The sequence below is a fragment of the Galeopterus variegatus genome, unplaced genomic scaffold (assembly GCF_000696425.1).
Source record: "Galeopterus variegatus unplaced genomic scaffold, G_variegatus-3.0.2 Scaffold437, whole genome shotgun sequence".
NCBI lineage: Eukaryota > Metazoa > Chordata > Mammalia > Dermoptera > Cynocephalidae > Galeopterus > Galeopterus variegatus.
This window is the reverse complement of record NW_007726548.1, coordinates 363,559-379,819: the sequence shown is the minus strand read 5'-3', so window position 1 is coordinate 379,819 and position 16,261 is coordinate 363,559. Positions and strand designations below refer to the sequence as shown.

General features: G+C 44.1%; 2 protein-coding genes across 2 annotated transcripts in view; both read right to left on the bottom strand.

The window, feature by feature from the left end:
• The window catches only part of WDR31 (WD repeat domain 31), a 22,358-nt gene extending 14,465 nt beyond the window's left edge, over nucleotides 1–7,893 (bottom strand). Inside the window, exons 1-4 of the mRNA XM_008568746.1 lie at nucleotides 7,833–7,893; nucleotides 4,265–4,360; nucleotides 994–1,137; nucleotides 486–618 (exon numbers count right to left, since the gene is read on the bottom strand). Coding sequence (XP_008566968.1) covers nucleotides 486–618; nucleotides 994–1,109 — 249 coding nt within the window. The 5' untranslated portion in view covers nucleotides 1,110–1,137; nucleotides 4,265–4,360; nucleotides 7,833–7,893. The remainder of the gene's footprint in view (nucleotides 1–485; nucleotides 619–993; nucleotides 1,138–4,264; nucleotides 4,361–7,832) is intronic.
• LOC103587274 overlaps nucleotides 7,591–16,261 on the bottom strand; it is a 10,644-nt gene continuing 1,973 nt past the window's right edge. The window contains exons 2-4 of the mRNA XM_008568753.1: nucleotides 10,002–10,138; nucleotides 9,863–9,955; nucleotides 7,591–8,121 (exon numbers count right to left, since the gene is read on the bottom strand). Coding sequence (XP_008566975.1) covers nucleotides 7,591–8,121; nucleotides 9,863–9,955; nucleotides 10,002–10,138 — 761 coding nt within the window. The remainder of the gene's footprint in view (nucleotides 8,122–9,862; nucleotides 9,956–10,001; nucleotides 10,139–16,261) is intronic.

Genomic DNA, 16,261 nt, shown 5'->3' with positions numbered 1-16,261 from the left:
AAAAAAAAAAAAGAAGAAGGGAGAAATTATAGTGCACACCAGTGTAAAGATTTTGGCAAAAGAGGCATTAAAGAAGAGACTAGAAATTTCCTTTTGTTGACAAATAACTCCCGTGTCTGCATGTAGGTGTAAAAATGGATTGGCTGGAATAATAATACTTGCCATTTATAAAAAGCACATGGGTGGTCTGGCATAGTGCTAAAGATCTTTCCTATGTTTGCTCATTTATCCTCACAGCTGTCCTGTGAGGTTGGCATTATCCCCACTTAACGGCTAAGGAGACTGAAGCTCAAAAAATTTAAAGACTTGTGCAAAGTAACAGCAAGTGGCAGAGCAGGGATTTAAACCCAGTCTTTCTAATTCTAAAGCCTATATTTTTATACTAATCAAACCTGCTGCTAGAAATGCAAAACCTAGACTTCCTTTCAAAATATCTTCCCTTCCCTGTAATAAGTTGGTTTCCTGGGAAAAACTGCAAACCCCACCTTATCTTTTCCTCCGGAGACACAAAGGTCTGAGTTCAAAGCAGCAACCACAGAGACGGTATCCACATGAGCTGGGCTATACTCTTGAAAAGCGTTAGTTGGAATTCTCTCTTCTATGATTCCATTGGGCCTGCTAAAGAGAGGATGGTAGCCAGGCTGAGGAGAAAGATGGAAAGGAGTAGAGAAAGGACGCCCACCGACATGGCCAGAAATGGTATTATTTACTCTGAAAAGGCTCAGAATGCAGAAATCATTGGAATCTGATAAAGGAAAATCCTGAAGCCAAGAAGCCAGGAGTCTTTACTCACACTAGAGAATAAACCCAAAGATATAGGGCCTCTCTATGTGTGGAAGCAGATACTAGCTAATAAGCTGTTTCTTATTCAAAAGAAAACAGACCAAACTGTTCAGAGAAGGTCATCAAAACAGACCAGGGGCCTTCTTTCATTAATGGAGAGTTTCAGTGGGGCAAGATAGAACTTGGGACCCCAGGGCAGGACTGCTGTACCTGTATTTATAAGTGCTGTATTTGAGTTTGCTTTGCAGTTTCCCCATCATGGAACAGGACCTACATGAAACCTTCTGAGGAAGAGCTCGTTTCAGTTGGCACCTGAGTAGCAGCATCCCTTGTGGCTGCTAGAAGTTGTGTTCCCTGTTTAGTAAAAAGAATACACACTATTAATTTCTTAGGCACAATAATGGTAAAATGATTATGTTAAAAGTAAACATTTTTAAAAAAAGACTAATAATTGTATGCATTTGCTTTTCCTCCTTTCTCTGCTTCACTCTGACACCCCTTGCAGCTTTCAATAAAACATTAGCAGGTAAACAAAAACAAAACTAATTTTAAACAATACTAAGGAGTTCCTCAATAAGTTAGACACAGAATTGCCATATGATCCAGCAATTCTACACCTGGGTATTTGTACACAAATGCTCATGGCAACACTGTTCACAATACCCAAGAGGTAAAAACAACTCAGATGTCCATTAATGAATGAATGAATAAACAAAATATGATCTATCCAAAATATGGATTATAATAATGGAATATTATTCAGCCATAAAAAGGAAAGGAGTACTAATACATGGCTATAACATGAATGAACCTTGAAAATATCATGCTAAGCAAAAGAAGCCAGATACAAAAGGCTACATGCTGTATATTCTATTTATAGAATTCTATCTATAGAATTCTAATTATGAAATATCCATAGTTGGCAAATATATAGAGACTGAAAGCAGATTAGTGGTTGCCATGAGCTGGAGTGAAGAGGGTAATGGTGAGAGACTACTTAATAGGTACAGAGTTTCCTTTTGGAGAGATGAAAATGTTCTGCAACTAAATGGTAGTGATGATTGCACAATATTGTCTATGTACTAGATGTCACTAATGGTAAATTTTATGTTATATGTACTCTACCATAATAAAATAAATACTAAGTGCATTTAATTGAAAATAAAAAAGAATTTACACTAAAGAAGCTTCTTGAAAAAGAAGAACCTTAGTTATTCTAAAAGGTTATAACCTTCCTTGCTTCCTGGACTGTTTTTAAACAATTTCACTGTGGCACTTCTGTAAGTCAGTGTACCAGGATCATGAGGTTATCCTGTGATAAGAATGAGATGCTAGAGAAAATGACACTAAATGAGACAATACAGGTAATAACCCAGACCAGCAGTTCTCAAAGTGTGATCTGAAGACCATGGGAGATTCCTGAGAGCCTTTTAGGGAGTCCATAAGATTTTCTTTTTATACTTCAGCCCAAACAGTTTATTGCAATAGACTGAATGCAGAATCAGATATGAGAATCCAATTGTCTTCTGTTTAAGACAAACATTAAAGAGATTTGCAAAAATATTAAACAATACCATCCTTTCCAACTAAATTTTTTTGTTGTTTTGGAAAGTATATTCATTTTTCATAAAATTGTTATTTATGTTAATGCACAATAGGTTTATTGTTGTTATTTTAAGTTAATAAATAAATATTTTTTAAATTTCTCAGTTTTAATGTCAATAGGAGGTAGCAGAGCAGGAATTTGAATCCAATCTATAACCTACATAAACAAATGCTCTTTGGAGTCCTTAATAATTTTTAAGAGTGAAAAGGAGTCCTGGGCCGGCCCAGTGGCACACTCGGTAGAGTGCGGCGCTTGGGAGCATGGCGGTGCTCCCTCCAAGGGTTCGGATCCCATGTAGAGACCAGTCCACTCACTGGTTGAGTGCGGTGCGGGCACGACACCGAGGGTTGCGATCCCGTTGCCGGTCGCGGTACGGGTGCAACACTGAGGGTTGCGATCCCGTTACTGGTCACGAAAAAAGACAAAAAAAGGAAAAAAAAAAAAGAGTCCTGAGGCCAAAAACATTTGAGAAATACTTGACCTAGAAAGTAAATCATGTTAATATTGGATTATATATTAGAATAAAAAGAATAATTAAATGTTTTTTTAGATTTACTTGCATCGTCCCCATCAACCAGCAAGGTTAGAACTAAAAAGAAAGAGAGTGAAGTATGCATTCAAAGATGCACATCAGGGCCACCCCGTGGCTCACTTGGGAGAGTGTGGTGCTGATAACACCAAGGCCACAGGTTCGGATCCCTATATAGGGATGGCCAGTTAGCTCACTTTGGAGAGTGTGGTGCTGACAACACCAAGTCAAGGGTTAAGATCCCCTTACCACTCATCTTTTTAAGAAAAAAAAAAAAAGATGCACATCAATTCACTCATTCGGAAAACACCTCCTACGCACCTAATCTGTGCAGGTCCTGAATTAGTTGTTGGTGAAACAGAGAGAAAAAAAGGGAAATCTTAAGATGTGGCCAGTATAAACATTTGCTAGAACTGAAGGAATCTGACTAAGGGCTAATCTCAGCCACTCCAGGTCATATGTCCTCTTAAACTAGCTATTCCCTGAGATGCTAGAGGGCTGACGGAAGTAAATGGGGCAGCAGGAGTACCAGCCCCATTTTTTCTGGGGTTCTGCTAGTGATGAGTTTCCCAGTTCTAGGAAGAACTGTCTACAGAGAGAACAGCAGCTAAAACTTAGTAAGTATTGTATTCTCATTCATACCATTACCATTAAAAAATAGAGTTGTCCAGAAGAATTTCAGCCTACAGTTTGAGAATTTGCCAGAATTGGCCTTCTGACAAGAATAGGTAACCAACACAGAAGCACAATGCAGCGGCATTAAGAGCCCTGAGCTCTAGCCCCAGCTCTGCCTCATCTCACTGGGAGTCCTCAAGTGGCTCTATTCCACACTTTGGGCCTCAGCCTCCCCATCTATAACATTAGAACAATAGAGTAAATGATTTCCAGTAGACTATGTGCCCCATAAGAAGAGGACTCTTATTATTCAGCTTTGTACCCCAAGTGGCTTGCACAATATGACAAAAATATTTGTTGTGAAGTAGTGAATTTAAGGTCCCTTCCAGTTCAGACATTGTAGGATTCTCTATAATGGGCTACAAGATGTGCTGAGAGCAAGAATTCCAGGATAGTTTTCAAAGAGCTTGGGAAGTTGTATTGTTTATAGACAGATAGAGGGTGCAGGTCTTCTGATCTGTCAGTCTAACCCATTTCTCAACATTGTCATCAATCTAAAGACAGATGCTATCCACAGATCTAGGTCACTGGAAATTGCAGTTGCTATAAATGGATTGTCTCTGCTTAAAACTGATTGGATTCTTAGCTGGTGTCTTCAGAAAGCCATACTTCCCATGTGAAGAGAATTCATGGGACATTCTAAGGAAAAGAGAACTTTTAAAATTACTTACCCCAAAACCAATAGGATCTTCTTGGTGAGCTGCCGTATTCAATGATTTGTAATGCTTATCCTTTGGAAAATAGTTCAGGCAGCCACTTCCTAATCTCTGTAATTAGTGAAAAGACGATCAAGTTAATCTCTTCTCTGTGTAAGTATATGTTTGCACTGAAAAGAGATTCACAAGGTAACTATGGACCTTATTTAATTGAAGAGATTAAGTGTAATTTTCCCTCAAAAAGAAAGAAATATCTTACACAATTCCAAGACTGTATAACTCTTACATTTCCAACAATTAGGGAACGTATACCATAATTTTACTTAATCATCTACTTTTAAATATGCAAAAGAGAATATATTTAAATGCATCATTAAACATTTTCATTTTACTCATCATACAGTACTTCTGTTCATCAAAAACGTTCAGAGTTGACTGCTTACTTCAGTTTATTGTTTTTCTTTTTCTTTCTTTTTTTTTTTTAAAAAGATGACCGGTAAGGGGATCTTAACCCTTGACTTGGTGTTGTCAGCACCACGCTCAGCCAGTGAGCGAACCGGCCATCCCTATATGGGATCCGAACCCGGGGCCTTGGTGTTATCAGCACCGCACTCTACCGAGTGAGCCACGGGCCGGCCCATATTGTTTTTCTTTTTCTTTTTTTCTTTTTTATTTATTTATTTATTTATTTATTTTTTTTTTTTTAAAGGGATCTTAACCCTTGACTTGGTGTTGTCAGCACCACACTCACCCAGTGAGCCAACCGGCCATCCCTATATAGGATCCGAACCCATGGCCTTGGTGTTATCGGCACCACACTCTCCCGAGTGAGCCACGGGGTGGCCTCAGTTTATTGCTTTTCTGAAAAAGGCAATTTCTCCTGTTTTAAATAAGTATGAATCATAGAATTTGAGATGGAAGAGCTCTTCAAAAATCATCATATATAGGGCCGACCCGTGGCTCACTCAGGAGAGTGCGGTGCTGGGAGCGCAGCGGCGCTCCCGCCGTGGGTTCAGATCCTACATAGGGATGGCTGGTGCGCTCACTGGCTGAGCGCGGTGCGGGCAACACCACACCAAGGGTTGCGATCCCCTTACCGGTCACACACACACACACACACACACACACACATACACACACACAAATCATCATATATAAACCCTTTATTTACAGAATGAGAGCAGAAACATTGTTTGCTCAAAATTGCAACTAGATAGATCTCGACTTCTAGTCCAGAATTTCTATTATAAACATCTACAGAGAAGAAACCTAGTTTTATTGCATTTTAACAACTCTATTTTAAGAATTCAAATAAATTCTGATTATTGATTGACAGTGTAGCTTATTCAGAGAATTAAGAGCAACACACAGTAATCAGAATAATATTTGATTAAGTGCATTAGTAACTGAATTAGATAGGAATAAGTCTGAATTGTAGTTCCACTGTGGCCTTGGGCAAGTTGCTGAACTCTCTAAGTCTCAGTTTCCTATGTGTAAAATGGGATAAAAACTCTCTCTGTGGCTTCTGTGAAGATTAAAAATAGCATTTAAGGGCCGGCCCGGTGGCGCACTGCTACAGTGCGCCGCTTGGGAGCGTGGTGGCGCTCCCGCCGAGGGTTCGGATCCCACATACAGACCGGTTCCCACTCACTGGCTGAGCAAGGTGCGGGCGCAGCACCGAGGGTTGCGATCCTGTTGCCGGTCCCAGTCCGGTATGGGCGCGACACTGAGGGTTGCGATCCGTTGCCGGACACGAAAAAAGACAAAAAGAAAATAAATAAAAAATAAATAAATAAATAAAAATAGCATTTAAAATGTGCCAGGAACTGTTCCAAGTGCTTTATATTTATTAACTCATTTAATCTATTCCTCAAGACTCTTAGATGCTGTTACTATAATCATTTTGCAGATGAGAAAATTGAGGTACCAAGATGTTAAATAACTTGCTCGTTTACATTGCAAATAAGTAGCAGAGCTGAAACTTGAATCCAGGTAGTTCAAATCCAGAGGCCCTAATCTTGACCAGGATACTGTACTGCATTTCTGCATTTATAAGCTAATGCATATAAAGCCTTCTGTTCAACCTGGCAAACAGTTAAGAATAAATAACGGTTACTAGCATGATTGCAAGATTAAGTGATAATACTGGAAGTGGCAATTTCACCTTTATTAATACTGCACAAAATACATATTAAACACACATACAAAATATATACAAAGAATATATACAATGGATATATAAGTCTGGAACATATTAAACTGAAGCCAATTATATACCCTGAGAAGAGTGATTGATCACAATAAGGCTAAGAATTCATTATGTTATATAGCAAGGCAATTTAAAATCTCGAGAACAACGTGTACGTACTTGGGTAATGTCTATGCTGTAATTTATTATGAGTTGACTAAAGAAAGAAATGAAAATACTATTTAGTTATCTTCCATTGTTTATATTATGAACTTATAATACACTTGAGAAGAGGGATAATGTCTTGTTCATTTTTGAATCTGTGCTTTGAGCATAGCCTGGGAGGATGGATGCAAGGGAAATGTCTGTTGAATGAATAAATGAATGAATGGCATACTAAGATGAAGAGTCTGCATGGCAGGAAGCTTCTTAAAGATCCAACAACATAAAGGCCCTTTAAAACTGCCCAACAATATATCCTTCAGGGAGCAGTCACCCTGCCTCATCTGATTTCAGGCCAGGAAAGGCAGGAGAGGACTTGGGAAAGCCTGTGAACTCGATTATGGCTCCAGATGTCCCTGTTGGTTCCATTTGGAACCAGGCCTAAATCTGAATCCCAGAACCCATTTCTTCCCCAATTTGCTTTCCAAAGGCCTTGAAATACCCAGTGGTCATGCTAAACATAACTCAGAGAATTCTGTTTTAACTCTCCCGTGCAATATTTCTTGATATGCACCAGTACGTTATATCCCATGAAGAAACTGGGATCCAGAGAGCTGTGACTTGCTGTAGGGGCAGAGCTGGGTGAAACAGACCTTATTTACCTGGACTTCCCTGGTCCACTGTTCATGCAAATACTGATTTCCTCTCTCTCTCCCTCTCCCCAAATCTCCCTCTGCACACATCCAACCTACACTCTGAGAGACCAAGGCATCTAAGCCAATGCTCAAACAGAAACAAAACCACAGGTACAAGAACCTGGGAGGTGGTCTGGTTCGATCCTCTAATAATACAGATAGAGGAAAACGAGGCCCAAAGAATAAGAGGGTTTTGCCCAGTGTCATACAGAGAGTCGATACTAGGCCAGAACTCCCAAGTCGCCCCACGTTCGGGGGACAACCTGTGTGCAGTTTTTACTTTCCGGCTCTTCAGATCACAAATGCTCCTCTTCCCGCCCATTATGCGGACGGCTGATGCTTATTTTTAATGTGTATGCGAGGGGTGAGGGGCGGATTTCCCCCAAATGGGAACCTAGGGCCACCCAGCCCCAGGCTCGTCCTCGGCACCTCCTCTCCGCTTCGGCCAGGTGAGCGGCTGCGGCCCGGATAGCGCAAGGGCTCCCACCTCCCCGCCTGCCCGCTGCGCCCCCTTCTCCCACGTCGGCTCCATACCCACCGGTGGGCTGGCGGGGCTGGAGATAAGGCCAGCGGGGACGCGGGGTCGGAGGGCATCCGCAGCCTCCGCTCTCCACAGCCTCGCGCACCTCTGCCCCTAGCAACGAGGCGCGCGTCGCTAGGGTGGGTGTCCCCAGGAAAAGCCTCCGGTTGTCCTCGCCGGCCGCGGAGCCGCGGTTCCGCTTGCTCGACGTCTCCCAGGGACCAAACCCAGAGCGCCCGCCCCGCTTTCTTAATGTAACAGTGGGTCGATAAGGTCCAGAGAAGAGGACTATATGCCCAAGATCACCCTGCCAGAAGAATCTATACAATCCAAGGAAAGCCGGTACCACGGAGAAGGCACTTAATAAAAGTCATCTTTTTTTGGCCAGTAAGGGGATCGGAACACCTGACCTTGGTGTTACCAGCAGCATGGTCTCGCGAGATGTTTTGTTTTTGTTTTTAATGTCATCTTTTTAATTATTATTCGGCCAGATGGAGGTGTTACATTATTTCTTTGGAGTTTCCCCCTGATTCCAACCAGGCAGAGATCCCTCCTTTGGACACTTCCCCAATTCCCCACTCCCCTTTTCCTTTCATTCTTTCTTTCATCAAAACGTTACAGTCCAGGGCCGGCCCGTGGCTCACTCGGGAGAGTGCGGTGCTGGTAACACCAAGGCCCCGGGTTCGGATCCCACATAGGGATGGCCGGTTTGCTCACTGGCTGAGCGTGGTGCTGACAACACCAAGCCAAGGGTTGAGATCCTTTTAAAAAAAAAAAAAAAAAAAAAAAACACGTTACAGTCCAGCAGCATAGCAAGAAGACCCCTTGGTGCTTTCTTGAGGTCCAAATGGGAAGACAGTTCCAGACACTACCAGCAGCTACAAGATAAAATCTCTATAGCTGCAGTCACATTGTTTCCAGGATTAGAGTCTATTCATCTCTGTGTCCCTGGTGCACAGCTCCGACTTGGTACATAGTACAGGCTTGTTGAATGTTTGTGAATGAATGAATGGCAGAGATTCTAATCAAAACTTTTTTTTTTTTTTTTTTTTTTTTTTTAAAGATGACCGGTAAGGGGATCTCAACCCTTGGCTTGGTGTTGTCAGCACCACGCTCAGCCAGTGAGCCAACCGGCCATCCCTATATAGGATCCGAACCCGTGGCCTTGGTGTTATCAACACCGCACTCTCCCGAGTGAGCCACAGGCCGGCCCTAAAGCTTTTTTTTTTTTTTTTTTTTTAAAGATGACCGGTAAGGGGATCTCAACCCTTGGCTTGGTGTTGTCAGCACCACGCTCAGCCAGTGAGCCAACCGGCCATCCCTATATAGGATCCGAACCCGTGGCCTTGGTGTTATCAACACCGCACTCTCCCGAGTGAGCCACAGGCCGGCCCTAAAGCTTTTTTTTTTTTTTTTTCTTAAACAACAAACATTTATTTATCACCATTTTGGAGGTCGGGAAGTCCAAGACCAAGGTGCCAGCGGATCTGGTTTCTGGTGAGGGCCTTCTTCCTAGCTTGCAGACAGCAGCCTCTTCCTGTCCTCACATGACGGGGAGAGAGAGAGAGCATTCTGTTTCTCTTCCTCTTCTTATAAGGACACTAACCCCATCAATTGTCCACCCTCATGACCTTATCTACCCTTAATTACCTCCCAAAGGCCCACCTCCAAATACCATCACTTTGGGGGTTAAGGCTTCAGCATATGAATTTTGGGGAACACAGACACTCAGTCCATAACACCCCATCTCAGGGTGATGAGCTCGGACAGCTCCTAGTGCTGCACATGACATGTGGATCTCTGCTCCTCCCCTGAAGGCACCACCACAGCTGCCCACTTCTGGAAGTTCCCATTACCTCAGGCCTGGTCTCCACAACCTCTGTGTCCTGGGTCCGGTCCTTCCCATCTCCCTACTATCTCCAAGGTAGAAGCCCAGGGCCCAGCATTTCAGGTCACCTCACACTCAGAAATGGGGTAGTGGGTCGCAGGTATTTTGGGAGGTTCAATCATTTTCAGTGACTTGTCCTTCTGTGGGCTCTTGTATCTACATGCAGTAGAATTTCCTTTCCAAGTTCAAGGTATCTGCAGACCCACTCCATGAACTCCCCCTCCAGGTACTGCTGGCGCTTGGCCATATCACTCACGGTTCTTCCAATTGCACCAGGTGATCTGAGTCACAGTGTTCACCACAGTCCAGGAGCGTGGATCCTCGTTCAGGGCAATGTAATCGACTCCATTGTAGGTGAACTGTCTACCAACGTAGGAGGCACCAATGAGTTCCAATTCCCAGCCTGAAATCACCAGCCTCTCCCTGGTTGTAGTAGCTGTGCAGGGTTCACTTGGATTTTAAATTCATTGCTCTCGATGAGCAGCGGGTTCGGGTCCCAATACTCCAGCCCCTCCTCCTCCACCCACAGCCGCACCAGCTGCCTGTGGTCCACATAGCCAACGGCGATGTGCTGGGCCTCCCCGCAGCCAGGCTGGACACCCTAGCCAACATTTCTTTTGCACCCTAGTAGGTGCCTCCTGCTGTGCTGATCTCCCAGCAGAACCACTTTCAATGAAGATTTGTGGAGTTTCTGAAGGTTGGGTACCTGTAGGGCAGTGGGGATGGCGAGAGGAGTTTGCCTTCACAGAATATCAGGGCTGGCCATTGGGTCTGTCTTCCAACCCAGGGTGCCAGTCTCCTCCACAGCATCCCTGATCTAGGTTCCTCTAGCCCTGTTGATGTTTCTCAGTCCATGGCCTGTTGTTGGGAGATTTCCTCCCAGCAGGAGCTGGGATCTACCCCCATGCCACCTGCAACACTGATCTTAATTCAGAGCTGAGAGCTCGCACTACAAACTTCATCCCTCTTCCCCATAACAGCCTGGCAAGCCACAACCAGGATAGACAGACTTATTGCTTTGTTGTGGGGCGCTGGGCTAGGCTCAGAGCAGCTACAAAGTTGAGTTACTAGATCCCTGACCTCAAGATATTTCTGCTGTAGGAATGCAGCTCCCGGCCCCCATGCTTTTGACTTAAGGCACCTGAGACTCCTAAACTGGTATCTGTAGCCAGACTGCCACCTGCCCATCTCACCTGACTGTCTAAAAGATACCTCATTGTTGACACGACTCACATTGGAAACATCACCTTCCCACCCAAACCGCTTCTCCCTTACACTTCCTCACCCATCTGTGTCTGGCTGTTAATCCTCAGATCGGCGGCCATCTCCCTCTCTGCTGTCTCCCCTAACCTTTCCTCTCCTCTTCCAGACTGGGTTAGCCATCTTTCTTCTGTGCTTCCAAAGCACACACACTTTCCCCGATATAGTGTAATTTTTCATTTACTCGTCTCTCTCACTTGACCGTGAGCTCAAGGGCATGACTGAGTCTTATATTCACTTGTATTGCTGGTGTCTACCACAAGGTCTAGCACAGCACTGAAAAATAACTTTCTACCATGATGGAAATGTTCTATATCCACACTGTCCAATACATTAGCCACTAGCCCCATGTAGCTCTTGAGCATTTGTAAGGTGGCTAGTGCAACCGAAGAACTGAATTTTAAATTGTATTTATTTTAATTAATTTAACTTTAAATTTAAATAACTACACGGGGCTGGTAGCTATGGTATTAGACAGCGCACATCTAGCACATAGCAGATGCTCTTTGAGTATTTTTGAATAAAGAATGAAAGGGGAAGGCAGTCATGGACAGACAATTAGGACACAAGATAGAATGCTATGGATATAAGCAACATAATTTCATGTAAACCCCTCCCTGTCCCTCTTATCTCCTCAGCCTAACACTACCAAAGCCTCCAACTCTGCCTTATGTAAATAAATCCTAGTTCTTGGCTCTTTATTGCTGTGTTGCTTGTTCTTTCCCGGACTTGCCCAGTTTGATGATGTCCCTCTTAAGGGCCCTCTGAAGATGAGATCTGGTCTCATCTGGTTTGGTCTGGATGAGCAGAGAGACTCTCCTTGGGGCCTGGACTTCATCACGTGGGACCCATGTGGTCTGAGTTTGCCTGTGCTGGCAGGCTGCTGCGTCCCTCTTAAAAGTGACAGTTGAAGCTGGTTGTGCTGTGAAAATGTCACGGGAGGAATAGAAGCCCACAATATTGATAGTCTTATTGCTACTCCTGGAAACCTTGCAAACCCCAGTCAGATGACTTCCAGCTATGACACCAGAGAGGCTGAATTGGGGTCTGAGGAAGAAGGAAGAATGGGCATAGGGCCAGGCAGGGCGGGGCTCGATCAACGCCCACCCCTCCCCTCTGACCAAGGCTGGCAGACAGAACTGGGTCTGCCCTTGAAGAATAGGCCAGAGGGAGAGTAAAGGTCTGGAAGGATAGTCCTTTCCAAAAAACTTGTTAAAATGTTCACTAAAAAAAGTTAAAAAAAAAAAAGACCAAAAGCAAATGTCATAAATGAGCAAGTGATGGGGCAAATTGTAGAGTAGGATTTGCACATAATCCCAATTTTATAAAAATAAATACGCTCCCACCTGTATCGTACAGTAGAGGCTAATCAGTGCTTTATCATATGTGTGAGGAACTGTAAATATGACTATACTTGTAGCAGGTTTTTACACAATGTAAACTGTATGAGGTTCTTTGGTGAGAAGAGAGCAGAGTTCATGGCATAAAAAGAAATCTTGCATTTGCTTGTGCCTCCGCCTGGAAAGCTCCTTCCACAGACAGCCTCACGGCTTGCTTTTTCCAGTGCCACTTCTCCAAGAGACCTCCTAGATTTTCTTTTCTAGACCAGCACCTCCAGCAGGCTCTTTTTCCATAATACTTGAGTCTTTTTCGTAGTTCTTATCACTGCTGACATTATATTACAAATCCGTTTGTTTTATTTGTCCACGAGGAACGTTTTATCACTCCCTTCCAGCCTTTGTGGTTTCTTTTTTTTTTTTTTTTCCTTTTTGTCTTTTTTCATGACCGGCAACGGATCGCAACCCTCAGTGTTGGGCCCGTACCGGCAACGGGATCGCAACCCTCGGTTTTGCTCCCCGCACCTCGCTCAGCCAGTGAGCGGGAACCGGTCTGTATGTGGGATCCGAACCCTCGGCGGGAGCGCCGCCACACTTCCCAAGTGGCTCACTGTAGCAGTGCGCCACCGGGCCGGCCCCAAAAGATGTCCTTTCTTTTCTGTCCCCAGCTCAGGTGTCCTGCCTAGGCAAGCCCTAAAGTTCAAGTACAGCCCTGCCCACTCCTATGAAGGCTCCAGAGGTTTCCTTACAGCTCTAAGCAGCTTTCAAACTTTTGACCATGACCCTCAGAAAGAAATACATTGAATCCCCAGTGTCTACATAAATATACTTATTTCTACATATATATATATATATATATATACATGCCTACATATATCTACATATATATGTACACATATACACTCATATAGTCAAAAGACAAAATTACAACAAATTTAGTTAAATGATCTAAGTGACTTCTACTAGCGATTCTAGAACCAGGCAACACTTCGTTCTATAAAATAGAATAGGTGTTCTGATGAGCTGAGCAGAGGAGGTTGGCTTTATAGGCCAAAATGAGCAGAAGGAAGCAGAAATAAGGAACAAAAAGCAGACTGGTCATTTCAAAGTTACTTTCCTTTTAAGGTTAAAACAGAAGGGACCTCCTTATCATGCCAGCTAAATCTGGACTGTTTGGAGATTTGGCTATTATCTCTCCCTCCTGATTTCTTGGAAGGTCAGATAACTTAGTTCGGGTTTGGTGACATGGAACTTTAGCATGAGTGACTCCTTTTTGGTTTGGTCTGGTCTGTTGGGGTCTAATGCAAGAGCCTAGTCCAAAACAATGTTCTCCCGTAAATTTTGCTTAACTAAATTTTGCTTATCTGAAACAACAAAAAACCTTACTATGAGCATGCTTTCTTTTTTTCTTTTCTTTCTTTCTCTTTTTTTTAAAAGATGCTGCTCTCCACTCCTTGAATTGATATACCACCTAATAAAGGGTTACCACTGTCTTTGGGCAGTGTTTCTAGAAGGGGTCAGAGGGCTCATTTGCATCCTAATTGAGGCGACAGCTACAAATGCAGATTCCTGGCTCCACCGCAAACTTAATGAATGAGAATCTTGCTGGAAAGCCTCCATGTTTTACAACCCTTTCTCCTTGTCCCCCAGTGATTCTGAAGCTCAGTAAAGCTTGAGAGCCACAGCCTGGGAGCTCAAGTATCCTGCAGGGCTTGATGAACATTTAGGGAAGGGGCTGATCCTCCAGTCCCAGTCAAATTCACCAACTCAGCCCATGAGTGGCGGAACAGATGGACCCACCTTTATAAAAGTAAATCCATTCCCACCTTAGCATTTTGCATTTGCTAGTCCCCCTGCCCGGAAGCACCTCTGGTGATTTTGCTGCCGCTTTCCACACTCCGGCCCTCCTAGGACTCCAGGGCCACATCCAATGAAGACCCCCACCTCTGCTTTCCCCAAGAATCTTAACCTCTTGTTCTTCCTCTTACACCCCACAGCCTCTTCTTTTTAGACTTACGCAAAAAACACCTCTTGTTTTCTTTTTCACCATAGGGCTTAAGAGTCCCACCCCCTCCCCAGTCCTTAGAACAAAAATATTCTAACTACAGTCTCTAATTACTGTGGCCCATTTCCGTCCCCACCCCCACAGGAGGGTAGATGCTGTTATGAGGCCATCACCCTCCCACTGGGATGCACTGAGAAGCTTCTTTTGATGCCAGGAATGCTTTCCCCCCAACCCTTGCCAAAGGACCTCACACGATTTACATTCTGAAACCTGCTACAAGTACATTTACAGATCTTCACACATATAATAAAAACACTTATTCTTTTTTTTTTTTGTCAGCTGGCTGGTTGGGGATCTGAACCCGTGACCTTGGGGTTACAAGGCTGCGCTCTAACCAACTGAGCTGACCGGCCAGCCCAAATAAAAACATTTATTATCCCTTTGTGTATATCAGACACCCAAGCTAAACACTTTGTACAGAAGATCTCACCTAATTCTTGAAGCTGCCCTCTAAGGTAGACACTATTATTGTTACCACTGTTGTAGAGATGAGAAAACTGAGACACGGAGGGATTAAGTAACCTGACTAAGGTCACATAGCTATAAGTGGCATAGCTGGGATGGAACCAATGACTCAATATTCCACTCTGTGTTCTCTCTACTCGCATGGTGTAATATTTGTCTCTTTGGGGTGACAATGCATCCATACTGGATGAAGACACCAGTCAGTACTGCTCTGGGTAGCTCCGTGGCTTTAGCTGCCCTCATCCTTCAGAGGCTAAAGCTGTAGGGGCTGAGCAGGGAAAGGTTCTATCCCCTTTGCGTAGCCATCCCTTAGAGGGGCTTCAGGATAGAGGTGCCTGAGCCCCTATGACCCTGGGGATGTAATGTTTCTCTTTTGGATTTTGCTCCCATCTGTGTCCAGTTCTGCTGAACCAAGAATACTGTCCAACACACCAGGCCTGGACCCTTCTCTCTTTGACTGAGTTCTCTGATCAGATCTCTGCCAATACCCCTTAAGGCGGGGGTGTGGGGTTGGGGAGCAGGGCTGTCCTTGTATGCTCAGACAGACTGAACTGGATTGAGCAGAGGGCTCGATCTGGACTCAGACTGATATATCAAATCCTGGGGAAAAAAACCCTAAAACAGCTCAAGTACATGTTCCCGTTATTCTTTCTGGGGTGGGGGATGGAGATTTCTTCCACCTGCTTATATGTATATTCTGTTTTCTTCAAAATAATCACACAGTACTTTTTTCAGTGCTAGTTTTAAAAAGTTCCAAATATTCAAATTCAGAAAGTTCGGATGTAAATATTTTGGGAAAATCAGCCTTACCTAAATGTTTATCCTTGGGCCTCAATAATGCAATTAAAAAATTATTAGTCGTAGTAAACTTAAATCAAATAGCCTGTGTTTCACTCTCATTGCTATCAATTAGTAACTATGACCTCCGGCGAGTTACTCAACTTCCATAAAAATGGATCATAATAGTACCTTCGTCATACTATGAGCAGTCGCTCAACGATTGCAGACACTGTGTGCCACATGCTGTTTTAAGTGCTTTAAGTCATTTACTCCTCAGCCCAAGTCTATGAGGTAGGTAATCTCGTCCGCATTTTATAGCTGAGGCCCCCGGGGGTTCTCAGCCAGTGAGCGCTGGGTGGGATATGAGCCCAGGCAGCCTGACAGCAGGGCCGAGCTGTGCTGCTTGTCTAAAGCTGCCTCTCAGCAGGGCTGTTGTGAGGATCACACGGTAGAACGCTTGGAAGGCGCGTAGTCCTTAAAAAGTGCTCAGTAAATCTTCCGATGGTCCCATTCATATCTGCTGTTTTATGAACTTAAGAATCACAAAGACTGCTGAGGTGGGCGGGACCCCGCCGAGGGTCGGATCGGGGTGCGCGCTGGGTGGGAGGAAGTGCGGCGCCAGGACGCGCGGGAGCTCCGGGAGGGGGCCGGT